This window comes from Cydia amplana, chromosome 5 (assembly GCF_948474715.1).
Source record: "Cydia amplana chromosome 5, ilCydAmpl1.1, whole genome shotgun sequence".
Lineage (NCBI taxonomy): Eukaryota > Metazoa > Arthropoda > Insecta > Lepidoptera > Tortricidae > Cydia > Cydia amplana.
Window position 1 is genome coordinate 19,024,762 of NC_086073.1, and position 14,945 is coordinate 19,039,706.

General features: G+C 39.6%; 2 protein-coding genes across 2 annotated transcripts in view; both read right to left on the reverse strand.

Moving 5' to 3' along the window:
* LOC134648378 (dedicator of cytokinesis protein 7) overlaps positions 1–14,945 on the reverse strand; it is a 258,518-nt gene that overhangs the window by 31,853 nt on the left and 211,720 nt on the right. The window lies entirely within an intron of this gene.
* Positions 1,682–12,457, reverse strand: LOC134648279 (uncharacterized). The gene is made up of 8 exons (XM_063502770.1): positions 12,396–12,457; positions 11,878–12,034; positions 11,119–11,318; positions 7,395–7,490; positions 6,442–6,883; positions 5,782–5,906; positions 3,043–3,171; positions 1,682–1,876 (listed from the first exon to the last, which is right to left on the reverse strand). The coding sequence occupies exons 2-8, from the start codon at positions 12,032–12,034 to the stop codon at positions 1,682–1,684; spliced, it is 1,344 nt and encodes a 447-aa protein (XP_063358840.1). The 5' UTR covers positions 12,396–12,457.

The window sequence follows — 14,945 nt, forward strand, 5'->3', positions numbered from 1 at the left end:
GTATACTTAATATTGCATCACTAAACGCTTTTTTTTCGTCACTGCTTTCCATCATTAGTGCAAGAAGATACAAATAAAATAACATTTTCTTAATTGTAACAATTTAATCACATCTGACATCACACAGTACACTTATCTACCAAGGTAAGTAACAATAATGATATCGCACCATAGCAGTCTTCAGTGTAGAAACAAAAACAAATAACATTTTACTTACACTAGTAGTTCGCCCCGAACTTAGAACTCGCGGTTCGCCAAAAAGTTAGGTAATAACTATTTTCGATAAGTCATACTTATCAGTCTTAACTGGATTAATTTTACTCTTCATAAGTAATCTTTCTGCTCCTTAACCCTTTGAACGCCTTATGTCATAAACACAAACATCACTCAAACGCCAAGATCCCGGGCGCAAGCGAGCTAATGTCAACCCTACTCGTAAGTGTGAAGGTTACTTTGACAACGTCCGCCATAACAGCTATAGTGGTCCTTGGCGCGGTGGGCACGACTAGTAACGACATCTTTATAGCCGTTTAAATACTTTAAATTCGCTGCTCGTCTCGTGTCTCGCCTCGAGCTCGTAAGCTCGCCGAGCTAAGGATTACACTCTTGCCTCGTACTTAATACTTATTATTTATTTATTATCATACATTTATTAAATTTTCTTAATTATAACAATTTAATGGCTAGGTACAGTAACAGTACACATTTTACATTTAGGTACGATAACTAAACTATCGCAGCAAAATTTAAATTTGGCAATCTTACTTTCGAAACTTTATTCTTATTATATACCTATCAGACACACACATACACCGCATTATAGGGTATACAGAAATTACGCAAAGAATTGAGAAATATATTCTCTCTACCTTATATTAATAAGCTTCAGCAGGATTCACTGTATTTTAATATATGATTAATGAAGTTTAGTAGTAAACGTAATATGGAACAGAACAGTAAATAGAAAAGTAATTTATTATTCCCACTAGTTACCACCAAGTTGTTACCAGTGGTAACTACTGGGATTTTTTTTCCCACCTTTTACCACTGGTAACTACTGGGAAAAATTATTCCCAGTAGTTACCACTGGTAAGAACTTGGTGGTAACTAGTGGGAATAACCCGGAGCGGGTGAGCGGGTTAACGAAAAGTAGTATGAGCGTTGCTAACTGGTGGCGCGGACACGTGTGTCGGGTTTCACTTAAGCCCCCGCTCCACACTCTTGCGCGAAGCCGCGATTCGCGCAAGTGTGGAACGGGCTTTACACCCGCACCCGCGTGCGACCGCCCGCTTCGTGCACCCGCCCACGCGACGCGGACGCCCTTAGAATACCTACATAGGTCACTAGATAAGTTTTGCAATAGACAAATATAAAACAAAAGAGGTGGCTTATCACATACTTATACTTTTAAAATGATATTTCCATAGATAATGTTTGGCCTAGATAAGTTTTGCAATAGACAAATATGAAACAAAGAGGTATAGATGGTCAAATTGGTCAAGCAAATCTTGTCAGTTAAAAAAGGCGCGAAATTCAAATTTTCTAAGAATCCCTTCGCGCCTACATTTTTCTGATCTGCTATGTATATCGCGCGCATTATGTGCGGCGACCGTGAGTAGTCTACTCCAGTACTACATACTAGAGTATGCATTGGAGGTGATCTGTGGTATCAGTCTTATAATCATTCATCCTCATCTTCATCCTCCTCGCATTCTTCCTCATAATACCACTCACTCTCATCGTCAGAATCCTCAAACTCACTTTCTTCGCCGTACTCATTAATCGTTTTGTCATACACTACTATTAATTCTTTATACTTTGTCTTCAATGTCATCATCTCTTCGTTTTGTCCAGAATGTTGAGACTCCTGGTCTTTCTGTAAAAAAAAACGGCAGACGTGTTGGTCTGAAAAGGCGGCAAATTTGACGTGTTTTCTTGGCAATTTTTCTACTAGGGATGTTGCGAATATTCGCATCCGCATAAAATCGATGCGGAGCTTAATGCGGATGCGGATGTGGAACAGGTTGGTACAGGAACGTCTTAGCGGCGGCGTAAGTGCTAGAGGTAATTTCGTCACTACTCACTAGCCAATAGGAATCTTGTTACGTTTTTGTTTACAAAAAGTGACGAGTTTTTTTTATTTGGAACTTTTCGTTTTTTTTTTAATAAAAATGACTAAAATGTAATATTTAACGTTTTTATGTAGGTACATACTCGTAATCTTGACACCCGTATCCGCGGATGTGAGCCTTTAAATATCCGCATCCGCGGGTGTCGAAAAATCGGCATCCGCAACATCTCTGTTTTCTACCATCATTGATGGTCCATCAACAAAGGTCAGTCGGTCACATCTACAATCAAGTTTCGCCAGGTGGTTTGACGTATCCGACATAATTAGTTCTGTCGCCAATGATCTTACCCCGCGCAGTTTTTGGTGCGGCAATGATACGCGTATTTATAACTTTGTATATTTATTTTTAGGGTTCCGTACCTCAAAAGGAAAAAATGGAACCCCAATAGGATCATTCGTGCGTCTGTCTGTCTGTCCGTCCGTCTGTCACAGCCTATAATTTTCTCCGAAACTACTGGACCAATTAAGTTGAAATTTGGCACACATATGTAAGTTTGTGACCCAAAGATGGACGTGGAACGTAAATAAATGAATTTTAAATATGGAGGGCATTTTTGGGGGGTAAATGAGAAAATTAAAAATAAAGCTTTTCACATTATGGTGTTACATATAAAATGAAAGAGCTCATTGTAAAAATCTCAAATATTCTTTTTTTATAATTTTTGGATAAATAGTTTAGCAGTTATTCAAGAAAATAGGCAAAAAATTACCATCCCCCCCCCCCCCTTATCTCCGAATCTACTAGGTCTAAAATTTTGAAAAAAATACACTAATAGTTCTTTACCTATAGATGACAGGAAAACCTATTAGAAATGTGCAGTCAAGCGTGAGTCGGACTTAATGAACGGAACCCTTGGAACGCGAGTCCGACTCGCACTTGCTTGGGTCGTCGTGAATGTTGTCATACGTACGCGCCACATGTCCCCGAGGTTGGTGCGGCCGAGGTGGAACCGCAGGCGCCCCGCGTGCTGCGCGCGCGCCGCGGCCGAGCGCGCCGGGAGCGCCGGCGTGAGCCGAGTCGCGCCTCCGATGGTCAACGACTATTCAGTGACGTAAATATTAAGTGTAAAGCCCCATTCGGTCGGATCAACAACACAGTACAAGAACAGTAGTGAATCTTCATATAAATGTGCCGCTGCCGGTTTGAATGTGTGCGTGCGCGCCGGGCGCCGTGTACGCATTGCCACGCACACATTCGCATAATATACGGGGGAATACGGTGGCGGCAGTGTGGGCCGTACCGCGACTGTGATCGCGCGCATTCGAGTACGCTCGCATTTGCCTGCTCTTACCGGCCTTAATTTATACCTCATTTATGAATTGATAGAACATTTCATTATATTAATATATAAATAGAAACCTAGTGCTACTCATAATACGCAAATAATATTTAACTAAAAATAAAAGTGACGACCCTAAGCGCCAACGCAAGAGTAGGTAAATAACTTGCCGAGCGGCCTTAGATTCACTACTGTTCTTAGTATACTGTGTCAACAACTTGCATGCAATATTCGATACCTACGTTGCTAACTACAGAGCGGGGGTCACCAAATGGCGGACCGCTACCTCTTTTATTGTTTTGCTTATTTAATAAACTCGAGGAGAAACGGACCGCGTCATTTTGTTTTAACAACCGGACCCCTGAAGAAAGTCATCCGTGACCCCTGCAGAGTACGATTAATTCAATCGATATAAATAATACCAAAATAATACCGCAATGTAACGGAATTCGCATGCGAGTTCTTAAACCGTCTAAATTGTCTAAATGGAAATTAAGGGACCTGCACCAAAGACAACCCGGTCTTCAGACCGGCCTGCCTACTTTCTAAATTTCATACTTTTATACCTAATTGTGCGTGGGTTCAAATTATGCGTCCATATTCGCTAGTCCCATATTTAGATAAAACTGCATGTTCATTTTAAACATGACAAAAAATGGTGAGTGTCGTGGTACACTCGGTTGGAACGAAGTTAAAAAAGGCTGGTGACATGTTCATGCTTCATGCTCATTAATCTCATTATTATTTTATGTTATGTTACATTATACTAACGTAAGAAAAAACACAAAATTAATGGATATATCCTATGTAACAGATTGTTAAATCCTACTTGATTAAATGAGATTCTATTCTATTCTATTCTAACAGATAACCTTAAATGGAAATGGACTGGACCCATGCTAAGAGAACCAGGACAGTAATGGTCAAAAATTGTTACAACCTGGTACCCAAAAGACGGGAAAGAAAAAGAGGTACATACTGTACTTAGACCTAACCGCAGATGGGAAGATGACATAACGTCGTTGCGCTTTCCAAAACTGATATGTGCTCGATTTTTGATTGACAAATAGTTACCTAGCAACAAAACACATAAGGTTATAATTCATTTGATTAAAATCGCGCACATATCAGATTTGGTAAGCGCAACGACGATAAGTGCTATCGCTGGACCAACATGGATATGGACAAGTAGAGCAACCAACAGAGAAGAATGGAAGATCTTAGGGGAGGCCTATGCCGGAAGGCAAGTCAACCGATAATATAATAATAATATTTATGTCAAATATAATAATATTCTCATTATTATTATAATAATATTATATTATTCTCTAATATAATATTTATGTCAAATTATTATTATTTTTATTTATTTTTTTATTCATAAACAATTTTACATCGTGTTTGAATCATAATCTACTTAAATCTACATGAACAACAAAAACAACAAACAAACATGCAACTAATATTAACATTAAAACACGAAATTAAATAATGTGAATAATGAGAAAAAAAAACAATAACAATAAAATGTGAATTAGGATTGAATTGCAATATAAATGTAGGATGTCAAATCGTAAATTAAGAATTTAAAACATGTATTACAATTTTATATGTCAGAATTACGTTCATTTACAAATTCCTCTACCGAATAGTAGCACCTCTCTAGCAAGAAAGTCTTCAACTTGTTTTTGAAAATGAGGCTATTGGTGTGTGACTTTAATTCAACAGGTAACTTGTTAAACAGTCCAATAGCCTGGAAACATGACTTTAATGCTACAATTTTAAAATTAAATTAAATCTGAATTTGACATAACCTGTACTTTTGACACAAAAATGTAAATCCTAGGTCAAAATAAAAGGCTATTTTATTTTAATTTATTTATATTTTATGTTACATTACGTTCTTCGTGTCCGTGTCCGTCATCCTCATTTGATATTTGATGGCCAAGGGGCAGGGTAGGGGTTAGTCTACAACCCCCGACTTCACAAATCAGTTCATATAACCTCAGTATAGTTTGTAGCTTTCTAATAGACCCCGAAGGCTAATCCTATTGTCTATTGTTAAGAAAAACCGCTCGTGCCACGTGCCACAACCACCTGCATAAAAAATCGGTACTTCGGTTCCTGAGTGCCGGCGAGTCGAACGCTACAGAACCAGTCTAAAATGTGTTATCGAGATGCGTAACAGAGGCGCGTTATCGGAGAGCGCACCTACACTGGTTTTTTGAGCGTTGGACTAGCCCGCGCTCAGGTGCCAAATAGAATAATTAGGACCCTTTTTTGCAGGTAAGTAGCACGTGCGGTTTTACAGAACAATAGACAATAGGATAAGCCTTCGGGCTCTACTAGAAAGCTACAAACTATAAGTACCTCGAGCTTGGGGCACCCACTCACGAGCTGCAGCACATCGTCGTCCTTAGCCTCGAAGTGGTCCAGCCTGACCGCCGTGAGCGCCCCGCCGTGCTCACTGATCACCCTGACGAACCCGTCACTGTCTGTAAAATAAGTTAAGAGGCTACATGACTAATTTTTTTTTATGGTATCAATCCATCGGGTTAGTTTTTAGGATCAAATGTCTATATGGGACCCATTGCATTAAAGTAACACAAAGTGTAGTCAAAGTCCGACAGTCGCACTTTACTCCCGAAACGCCCTATACAAAACGGCCAGAGGCCGTGACGTCATCGCCCATCTTGTAGTATGGACAAAACAAGAAAATTGCGTTTTTGTCGGTGAAATATTGCGTTTATGTATATAGTTGCTATACAATATTTTTTTGGATGAAATGTAAGGAATCGAATGGTACCCTTACTTTTATCGTTTTTGGAAGTTAAAAAAAAACTTAAACTTTGAAACTTTCATGTCCTGTAATTTTTCAATATTTTATTTTAATATCCACATTATTGTGATAAATTGCTCGTTTGCTATCTATTTTACTAGATTTTGTTATAAAATTCAACATGTGTCATCATCCCTATTGTCAAACATTCAATGGCTGTATCTTTAATTGCTAGAAAGTTACACACTCACATTCACAGTCCAACAGCTCCAAGGATCTCAGCGCCCCGCAGCACTGCAGCATCTTTTTCAAGTCCCAGTCATCCAGATAAAATGACAAACCAAGGTGCTCTAACCTGGGCAGCTGGCCCAGTTTCTCGGGGAAACCGAAGAGCATGTTTGAACACTGCAGCTCCAACCATTCCAATTTAGCCATCTTTTCCAACTCAAACTGCACATCGTAACCTATTTCCTTATTAACTCGAGTCACTTTCAGTTCTGTCAGACTCCCGAGGTGATCAGCGACTGAATGTTGTATGAACTGCAAGTTGCAACAGGATTCAAGGATGAGCGATTTTAAATTTGTTGTGTTTATAGTACTAAAAAAAAGGCCAGTCAAATAACGGCAGTAGCGGAATTCTATTTTCTCTAAGGCTTTGTCAGCTATGAATTTGCTGAAAGTTGTGTCACCCACCTGAAAAGAATGTACTTATGTATGTAACTGACAGTGTATGATTAATACCAATAAAAATCTATCTATACATCTATATTTATGTTAAAGTATCACAATCCAATTTGTGTTTGACTTTCCAGTCCAAAACTCAGGTTTTAATAATTTGTATTTTTTCTGCAATAAAAGCATTTGTAAATTTAATATTTACCACTTGCTTTTCGGTGAAGGAAAACCTCGTGAAACCGGACTAATCCTAATAAGGCCTAGTTTCCCCTCTGGGTTGGAAGGTCAGAGTTGGCTGTCGCTTTCATAAAAACTAGTGCCTACGTCAATTCTTAGGATTAGTTGTCAAGCGGACCCCATGTACACCCCAGGCTTCCATGAGCTGTGGCAAAATGCCGGTATAACGCGCGGAAGAAGAAGAAATGCATTTGTAAATTTTACACTTTTTATATGTTGGAAAAAAAAGGAAAATCTAGTTACCTACTTATGTCTTTGTTGTGCATTTATTAGTGATTATTTGAGTACTTACAGAACACCAATAAAAAGACACCCGCTGCAGGAACTTGAAGTTGTCATGTAGATTGTACTGGTGCAGTTCAGATTCAGTGCATTCAATACGGTACAACTGTAATATTAATACCTAAGCTTAGCCTCTAGAGTGGCCCACGACAGACCCCAATGGAAAGAGCTAGAGGAGGCCTTTGCCAAGCGGCACACTGAGCTTAGAGACAAACTCTAACTCAGAACAAAAGGGCTTAATAGATAGATAGAACCTCTAGCTGCCACACATCAAAACTACAAAAGCAATTTTGATTTGTCAAAACAAAAATTCAAATTAGAATCAAATGAGAGATCTTTTTATATGCCTCTGGGCGGCTATTATTTGTGGTATACCAAAGAGAATAGAGTGTATACAGAGTTATTGTCATGGTAAATTATGTATCCACAGTATGTTAACTGCCATCTTTCGACAGAAGGTTAAAACTTTTAGAATGCCATTTGACTTTGCCATTCAACAGTAGGCCAAGGGTATGGCGTCATCGCCCTAAAAGATTGCACCAAACCTTTGGCCTAGTGTCGAGTAGATGGAGTAAATTTTTGATATTTAACAAATTAACACATACGAGGGGTATTCAAAATATTCTCGGTATGAGAATGAAAACAAACAAGTACGAAAAGTTTGATATTTTTATTTTTCAATATACTCCCCCCCTATGTTCATACACTTAAAAGATCGATCAATTATTTTTTTTAATCCCTCGTAAAAATATTTTTTATCTTTCGTGTAAAAATGCTCCTCCACTGCCGCCTTCAATGCTTCATCGTCAGAAAATTTATTTCCACGCAGATCCTTTTTAAGATTGGGGAGCAAAAAGAAATAAGGCTAATGGACCAGACGGTATACCTGCACGTGTACTAAAGCAGTGTGCGCCTGAGTTGTCTCCTGTACTGACACGCCTGTACCGCCTCTCTCTCAAAACTAGAACAGTGCCGAAATCCTGGAAGCTTGCAAACGTGCAGCCAGTACCCAAGAAGGGTAGTCGTGCTGATCCTTGCAATTACCGACCAATCGCCATTACCTCCATGCTCTGTAAAGTCATGGAAAGGGTACTTAATGGCAAGTTGCTGACATACCTCGAAGAAAAAGATCTGCTCAGTGACCGTCAATATGGCTTTCGCCGGGGTCGGTCTACTGGGGATCTTTTAGCGTATGTCACACACTGCTGCGGCGAGGCCATCGAGAGGAACGGTGAAGCGCTTGCTGTTTCACTGGACATCTCGAAGGCCTTTGACAGGGTTTGACACGCAAGTCTCCTTAGCAAGCTTCCTGCATACGGCATCCCTGCTGACTTTTGTAGCTGGCTATCTGACTTCCTGAGTGAACGGTCGATCAGAGTAGTCATTGATGGCTGCTCTTCGGACCTCATGGCCATTGACGCCGGTGTTCCTCAGGGGTCTGTTCTCTCCGCAACCCTTTTCCTGCTCCACATTAACGACATGCTGAAACCCAGCATTGTAGGTTATGCAGACGACAGTACGGTTGTTGAGAGATATTTGGCTAGTTCAGGGGACGGCAGGGACAAGATACGTTCACAGAGAGAGGCCATGGTTGAGCGGATGAACCTGACCCTTAGTCTCGTTTCCCAGTGGGGGGACGACAATCTGGTCGCGTTCAATGCCTCAAAAACGCAGGCGTGTCTGTTTTCCGCAAAACGGAGTCCATTCGAACTCACTCCTTCTTTCCGAGGTGCATCTGTACCTATTACTGACAGCCTGGAACTCCTCGGCGTGGAGTTGAGTTCAGTCCTCAACTTCGGCACCTTCATTGAATCTAAAGCACAGACTGCGGCCAGAAAGCTGGGCGTCCTAAATAAGGTGAAGCGATACTTCACACCTGGACAGCTTCTAACACTTTATAAAGCTCAAGTCCGATCGTGTATGGAGTATTGCAGCCACCTGTGGGACGGCTCAGCTAAATACCAACTCGCTGCTTTAGACTCAGTGGAGCGCAGAGCCAGGAGGATGATTGGTGACAAGAAGCTAACGGGTAAGCTTCAGTCTTTGGCCCATCGGCGGAAAGTCGCCAGTCTGTCGGTGTTCTACAGATTGCACTTCGGGGAATGTGCTCAAGAGCTACACGAGCTTATCACACCGTCCCCATTCTACCATCGGACTTTTAGACGCACGGCCGGTTTCCATCCTTACTTGGTAGATATTCCACGAATCCGCACGAAGCGCTTTGCTTCCTCTTTCCTTATGCGCACTGCCAAGGAATGGAATTCCTTGCCGGCGTCTATATTTCCGAGCTCATATAACCCGGCAACCTTCAAATCAAGGGTGAACAGGCACCTTCTGGGCAGACTCGCTCCATCGTAGGCCACGTCTTCGCCCCGGCTAGTCTGTGGCCATGAGTAAGCCCATTTTTAATAAAAAAAAAAAAAAAAAAAAAAAAAGAAGTCGCTGAGGGCTAAGTCCGGACTATACGGTGGGTGAGTAACAGTTTTAAACCCACATTCAACAATAGCTGCCTTGGCAATATGAGCAGTATGGACGGGGGCGTTGTCATGCAGAAGCAGAATACCTTTGGTTAACTTTCCTCGCCTCTTTTCTTTAATTACATCCTTTAATTGACGTAGAATGTTAGCGTAGTACTGTCCTGTGATATTTACACCTTTTTCTTTATAATCGATTAGTAATACTCCTTCACAATCCCAAAATATCGTGGCCATGACCTTGCCAGCTGAAGGGATGACCTTGAACTTCTTGGGATGAGCTGAACCCTTAATGTGCCACTGCATGGACTCTTGTTTACTCTCTGGGTCATAATGATGAACCCAGGTTTCATCTCCAGTAACTATTCTTTGCAGCACCTCATCAGGATTTTCACCGCACAGGTCAATAAAATCGGAACAACAAGCTACACGCATGTCTTTTTGAAGCCGAGTCAGCATTCGCGGAACCCATCTTGCACTTACTTTTGACATATTAAGATGGTCATGTATAATATCATGTACGGTACCAATAGAGAGATTGGTTACTTGTGCTATAGATTTTACCTTCACTCGACCATCTTCCAATATAAGTTTTTCCACTTTATCAATATTTTCTTGTGAAGTAGCTACTACAGGCCGGCCAGGTCTAGGGTCATCTTCAATACTCTCCCTTCCGCGTTTAAACTCGCTTGACCACTTTTGAATGGTAGATAAAGAAGGAGCAGACTCACGGTAAACACAATCCATTTCCTCTTTTATGGTTTTTTGATTTTTACCCTGTTTTGTCAAGAATTTTATCACGCATCGATGTTCTAATTTAGTTAACATTGTCAATTCGCACATGATGTTCATGTTTGTTCAGCAATTGCAGAAAAACAAAAGACCATCTCGGTTCGAATTATACTTTTTTTTAATGTCAATGAATAAACCTTAGCGGCCAGTAACGAAAGAAATTTTAGAAGAGGTCGTAAGATATCAATACCGAGAATATTTTGAACGCCCCTCGTATTGTGGGCGTTCTAACAGTTTTAATCTTCGGTTTCGAGATGGCAGTAAATTTACTGTGACTACATAATTTACTTTGACAATCCGGCTCTATTTCAAATTCTCTTTGATAATAATTATTCATGAATAAGCAGTTCATATCCGTCTTTCAAAAATTTATAAATCATAGTTTACTAAATTTATTCAATATTATTGAAACTGTGGCACAGTTCAATAAAGTACAAAAGATGGACTTCATGGTAGAAGATTTAATACCTGAAGGGCTCCTAAGTTGGGGCAATTTTCTTTGATCTTGGCTAGATTCTCCAAACTGTCGCAGTAAACGGATGCAACTGAGGCACCTAGTTTCTTGGTCCAACTTTCAAAGGACTTATATTCTGATCGTGTTAAGGTGCAGGTGTTAAACGGGTTTTCTTTCTTGTTCCAATCATTTTTCTCAATGTTAATATGGACTCCTGTAAAAGAGAATATTGTAAATTGATATTGCATCTTAGTAAACAGTGACTACAGACAAACAGATATACAGATGTAGTGAATAATTATTTTCCTTTGTCTTTTCATGAGAATGTATGAACGTGTCTTGCTATTTCAGTCAGTCTCGGTACAAAAAGTACTAACGTTGACTGAAGTAGCATGACAAATATGAACTTTTCCGAGAATATACGCTGGAAAGTAATTATGCACTACATCTGTACTTTGCTACAGCAGTTGCCAACTTTTCTAAATATTTTTTTTCCTATGTTCATCGTTCTGGCAATAACATTTTACTTACAATTACGAACCATAACCATATCATATCACAGTATAAAATTTATCAAAATTAGCGCAAAACATCTGTGAGAAAATGTTTTTCTTAACATCCTATACTGTGTGTTATGTACAGAGGTTGGTGGGGGTGAGCTATTTTCCTTTAAATAGCTCACCCCACCGACCTCTGGTATGTGTGTTGTGTACTGTTTAATATTTATTTTAACATGCTACTAGTACATAGGAGTACAGTTAAACACTTCTTACCTTGCAAGTGCGTCAGCACCATCGCCTGCCACACGCGGCTGGCGCGCTCTGTCCGTACGAGGTCCTGCGCGGGCACGTACTGCAGCACGGCGCGCCAGCAGTCCTCATTCAGGTAATCCAGTATCGTCCGGTCATTGTTTACTTCTGCTTCTAACATCTGCAATTCCAATTACATTGTTAAACCCCTCGTGTGCTTGGACACGGATCCGGGCGCAAGAATTTAAATCTCTGATGATATTAAGGTCACCATTTTAATTAACGGGTAATAGAATAGAATAGAATATAATTTATTCGTAAGCACAGACAATACATAATATGAAAGAAAACACAAAATAAGATTAAAGTGCCACGAAATGGCCTCATCTCAGCATGTTGCTGGTGGCTTCCAGCGCTGGTCTTCCGATGAGACCATCATGTGAGAAGACTCACGGAGGGTAACAGACAAGAAGAAAAAGACATTAAATAACGTACAGTGAACAAATAGTAAAAATATAAAAGTAATGCTACCTTTAACTCACTTTTATTGATTAAAGGATTCTGTTACTGCTGCTTAAGATACTCACTTTTATAGATCAACTTTCATAGATTTTAGTAAAATTTAAAGTAAATAAAACAAGTTAGGCGCACCAAGCTGGCTCACTAAATCAAAACAATCAAAACTTAAAATTTTTTTTACAACGATTTTTTAGTGTGACCTGCGTAAAATATTACAATCAAAAATCAAAACCATATATATATTATACTAGTCTATTTTTTTATTCCGTAGACTGAAATGACATTTCATAATATGAACATCATGTGTCATCCCATACTATGAAATGTCATTTGTCATTTCAGTCTACGGAATAAAAAAATAGACTTTACTCTTTGATCAAAACCCAAATATGTCATGAAACTAGTATAACTGGATCAAGGCATGAGGGGTGGGGGAAATGGCCGTACGGGGATAATCTTAGGTATAGCTGGTCAACCAAATCTTGTCAGTAAAAAAGCGGCCAAGTGCGAGTCGGACTCGCCCATGAAGGGTTCCGTATTTAGGCGATTTATGACGTATAAAAAAACTACTTACTAGATCTCGTTCAAACCAATTTTCGGTGGAAGTTTACATGGTAATCTACATCATATATTTTTTTTAGTTTTATCATTCTCTTATTTTAGAAGTTACAGGGGGGGGGACACACATTTTACCACTTTGGAAGTGTCTCTCGCGCAAACTATTCAGTTTAGAAAAAAAATGATATTAGAAACCTCAATCCCACCAAAAACATTTTCATGTAAAATGTTGCCAAGACGAAACCATAAGGTTCGCACTGACACAAAGTTATCAGATCTCTTGTAGAGCCAAGCTTCTAACTCTACAAGCCCTAACTCCACAAACTCTACACCTTAGTCAAAATATGTGGCTTGATCGTTTCGCTACTGTCACATGGACGTAAGGTGAAAAATGTATTCACTATTCATTATTTTTTTATAATACAATAGTTCTTGGAGTAACGAAACTGCCAAGCCACATATTTTGACTAAGGTGTAGAGTTTGTGAAGTTAGGGCTTGTAGAGTTAGAAGCTTGGCTCTACAAGAGATCTGATAACTTTTTGTCAGTGCGAGCCTTATGGTTTCGTCTTGGCAACATTTTACATGAAAATGTTTTTGGTGGGATTTCACTTCTTTTTGTAAGTTGCTTCCATCCCCTAATTTAAAGTGTTGCGCGTGTGATTTAAGGACCTACTATTAAAAATCCTGAAATACGTACCTCGGGGCATCTTTTATACAATCTGTTTTTTACTGATTCCCCATATAAACATCAACCCTCTTTTTCCCCTAACGCCCTTTTTCACCCCCTTTTCACCCTTACGGGATGATTTTGGGGTTGAAACCTATTCTATGCCATTCCCCATTACAAAAACTATCTACATACCAAATTTCAACTAAATCGGTTCGGCGGTTATTGATTTCCCATACAAAATTCCACCCCCCTTTTCCCCCCCTTAGGGGCAAAAAATTTCAAGTTTTTGAATTTTTTTGTTGTTTGTGTACTAATACTATCTTACATACCAAATTTCAGCTTCCTAGGACTTCAGGAAGTACCCTAGAGGTTTTGATGATCAACAGTGAGTGAGTGAGTCAGTGACGAAATCGGGGTTTTTTAGATATGAATAAAATCTTAAGTATAAGAGCTATGCAATTGAAATTGTTTATGCTTAATAAGTCCACTATTGACATCATATCCCGAGAATTTTGTTTATCTGGTATAATCCAAACCCAAGTTATGAGGGTTCAAAAAAACGACGAAGCGCTTCGAGAAAAGGTAGGTAGTGCCTTTGCGCTTCGCTTTGCTCGTCTTGGCGGGGGCACTACCGTGCCCCCAGATATCATTTTTGAAGACCTATCCATAGATACCCGACACGTATGGGTTTGATAAAAAAAATTTTTTTGAGTTTCAGTTCGAAGTATGGGGAACCCCAAAAATTTATTGTTTTTTTTCTATTTTTGTGTGAAAATCTTAATGCGGTTCACAGAATACATCTACTTACCAAGTTTCAACAGTATAGTTCTTATAGTTTCGGAGAAAAGTGGCTGTGACATACGGACGGACAGACAGACGGACAGACGGACAGACAGACAGACAGACAGACATGACGAATCTATAAGGGTTCCGTTTTTTGCCATTTGGCTACGGAACCCTAAAAAGGCGCGAAATTCAAATTTTCTATGGGACGATATCCTTTCGCGCCTACATTTTTCAAATTTGCCGCCTTTTTCTACTGTCAAGATCTGGCTGACCAAGTATATCTTTCAATAGAGCAGCGAAAGCGCTATTATTGTTTTTCCTTGTCAATGTCTCACTTTTTTTTATTAATCACCGTAATTTTTCGCGTTGCGTATGTTTTGTCCCTCACGGACGGGACGCACTATAGGATCCTGCCATCTATCTATGTCCTTTAGTAAAGGCCTGTTCACAAGAACAATTTTTGACCAATCTGATTAAATTGTCCGTGCAGACGCAAACACCAATTTAGCCACTTTAACCAATTTTAAATTTATGTTGATAAAATTCTATTAAAAAAAT

Coding starts and splice junctions, on each gene's coding strand:
- LOC134648279 (XM_063502770.1), bottom strand. CDS start 12,034: ATGTTAGAAGCAGAAGTAAACAATGACCGGACGATACTGGATTACCTG. Junction 7,491..11,118: donor CCAACTTAGGAGCCCTTCAG/GTATTAAATCTT, acceptor TTAATATTACAG/TTGTACCGTATTGAATGCAC. Junction 3,172..5,781: donor GTGGGTGCCCCAAGCTCGAG/GTACTTATAGTT, acceptor GTCACTGAATAG/TCGTTGACCATCGGAGGCGC.